This window comes from Pteropus medius, unplaced genomic scaffold, assembly GCF_902729225.1.
Source record: "Pteropus medius unplaced genomic scaffold, Ma_sr-lr_union100, whole genome shotgun sequence".
Taxonomy (NCBI): domain Eukaryota; kingdom Metazoa; phylum Chordata; class Mammalia; order Chiroptera; family Pteropodidae; genus Pteropus; species Pteropus medius.
Window position 1 is genome coordinate 1,348,608 of NW_024345479.1, and position 4,512 is coordinate 1,353,119.

General features: G+C 44.3%; 1 protein-coding gene across 1 annotated transcript; it reads right to left on the reverse strand.

Moving 5' to 3' along the window:
* Positions 1-2,358: 2,358 nt before the first annotated feature.
* LOC120611139 (keratin-associated protein 9-1-like) lies at positions 2,359-3,085 on the reverse strand. The gene has a single exon (XM_039873529.1). The coding sequence runs from the start codon at positions 2,959-2,961 to the stop codon at positions 2,461-2,463; it is 501 nt and encodes a 166-aa protein (XP_039729463.1). The 5' UTR covers positions 2,962-3,085; the 3' UTR covers positions 2,359-2,460.
* Between the last annotated feature and the right edge of the window lie 1,427 nt (positions 3,086-4,512).

A 4,512-nucleotide genomic window follows, 5' to 3' on the forward strand; every position in this document is an offset into this window, starting at 1 on the left:
CATTATTAAATTTATTGGGGTGACCTTGGTTAATGAAATTATATAGGTTTCAAGTGTACAATTCAATAATACGTCATGAGTATTGCATTGTGTGTTACTGGCCAAAGTTAAATTTCCTTCTGTCATCAAATATTTGACCCTCTTCATTCTTATATACCACCCTTCACTCTCATAGCCGCTAAACTGTTGTCCATGTCCATAAGTCTCTGTTGTTATTTTTATTTGCTTGTTGCTTTCAGTTTTATATCCCACAGGTAAGCTTTTAAACAGGTACGAGTCACAGAAATTTTGGTGACAGCATGCTAACATTCAGCAACATTCGTAAGTTAATTCATAAGTTAAATAGATAGTATTGTGTGCAGCTGTTGGTTCTTAAATTGGGGTGATCAGCAGTAGGAAGGCTGGCAGCAGCAGAACATCCCAGGGTGGCAGCAGGTGGTCTGACAGGACATTGGGCAGCAGCAAGGTTAGCATTGGCAGGACCTGCCACAGGTATGTCCACAGCAGCAGGACCCACAGCAAGGGTGGCCATGGCAGCTGGGCCGGCAACAGGTGGTTCTCCAGCAAGTGACCTGGCAGCAAGGGCAGCAGCACGTGGTGTCAGGGGTGGAAGGTGAGTTTATGTTCACAGGCTATTTTCTCAGATGCTGATGACTCCTTCTATTCTGGGGCTTTTGCACCCTGGACACCCAAAGATGGGACCAATAAGCAGGACTTTTCTTTTTGTTATTTATGCAGTTTTTGTAGTAACTGGGAAATGGTGTCACGCATTTATTGATAATATCGCTCATGAAAACTAACCACCCCAGACGGACTAAGTGTTCTACATCAGACCACCTCCACATTAAGACGCGGCAATTCTTCCTTACTAGGATTGCATGTTTCACAAATGGAATTGTCTTCCCTGTTTGTAGTACTATCGACTGGCTTACAGTATTGTCATAGGATCTGGATAGCATCATTTTGGACCAAGGGACCCCCTCTATGATGAACAAGGTCAGCAATAGGCACATGATCGTGGACCTACTTGTCCTACCAAACGACAAATGGCAGAGAAATTGCTGGCCTGATAAAAAAAAAAAAATTGGAATGGCCTCTTAGTTGTGCAGCAGAGACACCAATTTGGAAGTGACAACCTGCGGGATTGAGATGTGGTCTTCTGAATGTGCTGTATGCTTTGGTCCAATGGCCATTATATGGTTGAAATATACCAAGGACCATAGACACCCAGAAATGGTAGTAAACGTGGGTTCAGAAAGTGAAATGTAGGAGTTTGCCTTACTGTAAAGTATACAGCTGAAACTTATTGGATTTCGTTAACCAATGTAACCATAAAAAAATTTAATTAATTAATTATTTAAAAAAAAAAAAAAGAAGTAGGAGTTACTCTCTGATGTTAACCCCGAGGGACATATGTGGGAATCTGTGCTTCTCATTCCATTATGGCTTTAGGCTCTCTTCAACTGAAGATTTTACTCCTATGAAAGGCACATTTTTCTCAGGGGACATGATCTAATTTCAACTATCATCTGGTCTGTTTGGACCACTCATGGCAGCACCCTAGCAGGCAGAGAAAGCAGTTACTCTTGGATGAGTGACAATTACCGTGAAGAGGTAGAGAGCAGGGAGAATAAATCTGGAACACAGGGTTTCACTGGAGTGTCTCACAGTATGTCCATGCCCAGTGACAACCTTAACCGAGCAATGATGGCTACCACAGCTTGCCAAGGGCCTAGTTACCTGAAGCTCAGACCTCTGCTTCCTTGAGATATAAATGTAACTGCCTTTGAGCCAGAACACAACTGTGTCCCGGATCTGAGTCTGATTATTATTAGCTATATGCTATTACTCAATGAATGGGATTTTCTCTGACAATGCAGACATGAATTGTGGGAGGCTTTTATGATGCTCGGAATAGATAATGCATATAGTATACATTACGTATTTAAATCCTTGTATCAGAAATGTTGTACAATCAATTAAACACAATACAGATGAATTATTGGATTGAATTTATTAAAAACCACATACATAACACAACTGTATCAATGAATACAACTCAGAATAATCCAAATAGAAGAAAGCCTGCTACGAGAACCATGAGTACATTAATACAGAAATATCATTATGAAGATTATCGATCCATTGCAGAAACCTATTCAAAAGTCACGAAGATTTGTTTCCCTAGGCTATTTAGAGGGAGCCGGTGGTCTTGACTTCAGAGTCCAAGCCGAGACCATAACTGTGTATCAAGGATGCAGGAAGCTGAAACGTGGTCCACAGACACGGGAAGTCCTCTGTACTCCATCCAGCTGATCCTTTTAAACAGGTAGACAAGTCACAGAAATTATGGTCCAGCATACTGGTTGTCCGGAAAGTTTAGGAGGTTAATTTGTTTTCATGTGGGCAAGTCGGTTAAGAGAAGTTGCATGAACAGACGGTGGTTCTCTGGTGAGGTGATCAGCAGCCGCAAGACTGGCCGCAGCTGGATCCGCCGCCATAGGCGATGCATCCAGGCACACAGCAGCAGGTGGGGTAGTAGCAGGTTCTCCGGACGTGCACGGGAGAACAGGAAACTGGCTGGCAGCAAGGCTGGCAGCAGCTAGACCCACAGCAGCCGGACCCACAGGAGTTGGACCCACAGCAGCTGGGCTGGCAGCAGGGAGTGCTACAGCAGCAAGGCTGACAGCAGCTGCTCACACAGCAAGGGCGGCAGCAAGGCTGGCAGCAGCTGGACCCACAGCCGCTGGACCCACAGCAAGTGGGCCGACAGCAGGTGGTCCTGCAGCAGGTGGTCTGACAGCAGGTTGGGCGGCAGCAAGGCTGGCAGCAGCTGGACACACAGCAAGGGCGACAGCAAGGCTGGCAGCAGCTGGACCCACAGCCGCTGGACCCACAGCAAGTGGTCCGGCAGCAGGTGGTCCTGCAGCAGGTGGGCTGGCAGCAAGGGGAACAGCACATGGTGTCAGGGGTGGAAGGTGAGTTTCTGTTCAGAGGTGAGTTTCTCAGATTCTGCTGACCCCTTCTGCTCTGGGGCTTTTATACTCTGGACCCCGAGTGCTGGGACCAATCAGCAGGACTTTCCTTGTTGTTGTTTACAGTGTTTTTTTTTGTCTCCGGGAAATTGTCAAGGAGGAAGTTGTTCCCTTTGTGTTTTGAGGCTTCTGTAAATTACTGTTTGATCTTTCTCTTAATTGAGAACATTACCTAAGAATGATTTTCAGAAATGAGACAGACAGGAATCATTCTCAGCAACATTTCTGGTCATGTGACATCGTGTGGTCATGTGATCCTTCCTGCCAGCTTAGGGAAGGTCAGAACAGTTGTCCCTTCTTAGCTTTGTTCCTTTGGCCACACTTAGGTGTCAAGTGCCCAGAGAGCTCAGGAGCTGCTGGGTTCTGTGTTTCACAAAGCTGTGCTTGAGTGTGAGTGTGAGCCCCCAGACAGTCTGATGCGAGGCTCTGGCACGTGTCTGTCTATGGCCACCTACTCAATTGTGTGTCCCAGTCTACCGGAGACACTTGGGTAGAGGACAGGAGGCACATGGGTTTTCATATACAAATCAGACCGAAACAGGAGAGTAGGGGCAGAAGCCGTGCTCTGGGTTTCAGAGCATCGATCCGTTAATGTTCCATCCCTGTTTTCTAGCCGGGTCAGTGACCCACGTGAGACATCCCAACTTGGACATACTTTGTTTTATCAATTGAGGCAATCAGGTGAACTACTGTATTGGCCAAGGTATTTTTTTGTGTGCAAATCTTTTTCGAGTTATTATTCCAAGAAATGTGGACAATGGTCAGCCATACATTCTTTAATGCTTTTTCTGCCCCATTCTCTCTGTCTCCATGTACACGTGTAGGAGTGAAATTGCATGTCAGAGAGTATAGAGTCATCACTAGAAAAAGAAGAGAACACGGTCTCAACATTTCACTACCAGCAGAGTCACCTTCTGTCCCTGACATAAGCCTTTTCATTCTAGTGGTATATATCTATGCTTCTTTTTCCATTGAGGTATAATTGACATACAAAATTATGTTAGTTTTGGAAGGAGAACATAATGCTTCTTACCCATAAATGTTGCAAAACAATCACTACAATAAGTCTACTTAATGTCCGTCAGCATTCAGAGTGACAACTTTTTCTTGTAGTAACTTTTAAAACCTAATGTCTTACAACTTTGAAATATGCATAAAAGTATTATTAGCTATAATCACCATGCTGTACATTATATTCCCATGACCAATTTTCTCATAAGAGGAGTTTGTACCTTTTACCCCTTCAGCTACTTCACTCTCTCTCACCCCCATCTCTGGCCACCATCGATATGTTATCTGTATGTATAACCTCAGTTTTTTTTTTTCCATTGCAAACATACGTAAGTTTGTATCATATTTGTCTTTCTCTGTCTGACCTATATCACTTAGCACAATTCTTCAAGGTCCACGTTGTGGCGGATGAAAAGCTTTTCTTCTTTTTTATGTCTGAATGATAGTCCATTCCACATGTTCTTCA

What these genes read in the sequence shown, in the direction of transcription:
- LOC120611139 (XM_039873529.1), bottom strand. Translation starts at nt 2,961, where the DNA reads ATGTGCTGTTCCCCTTGCTGCCAGCCCACCTGCTGCAGGACCACCTGC.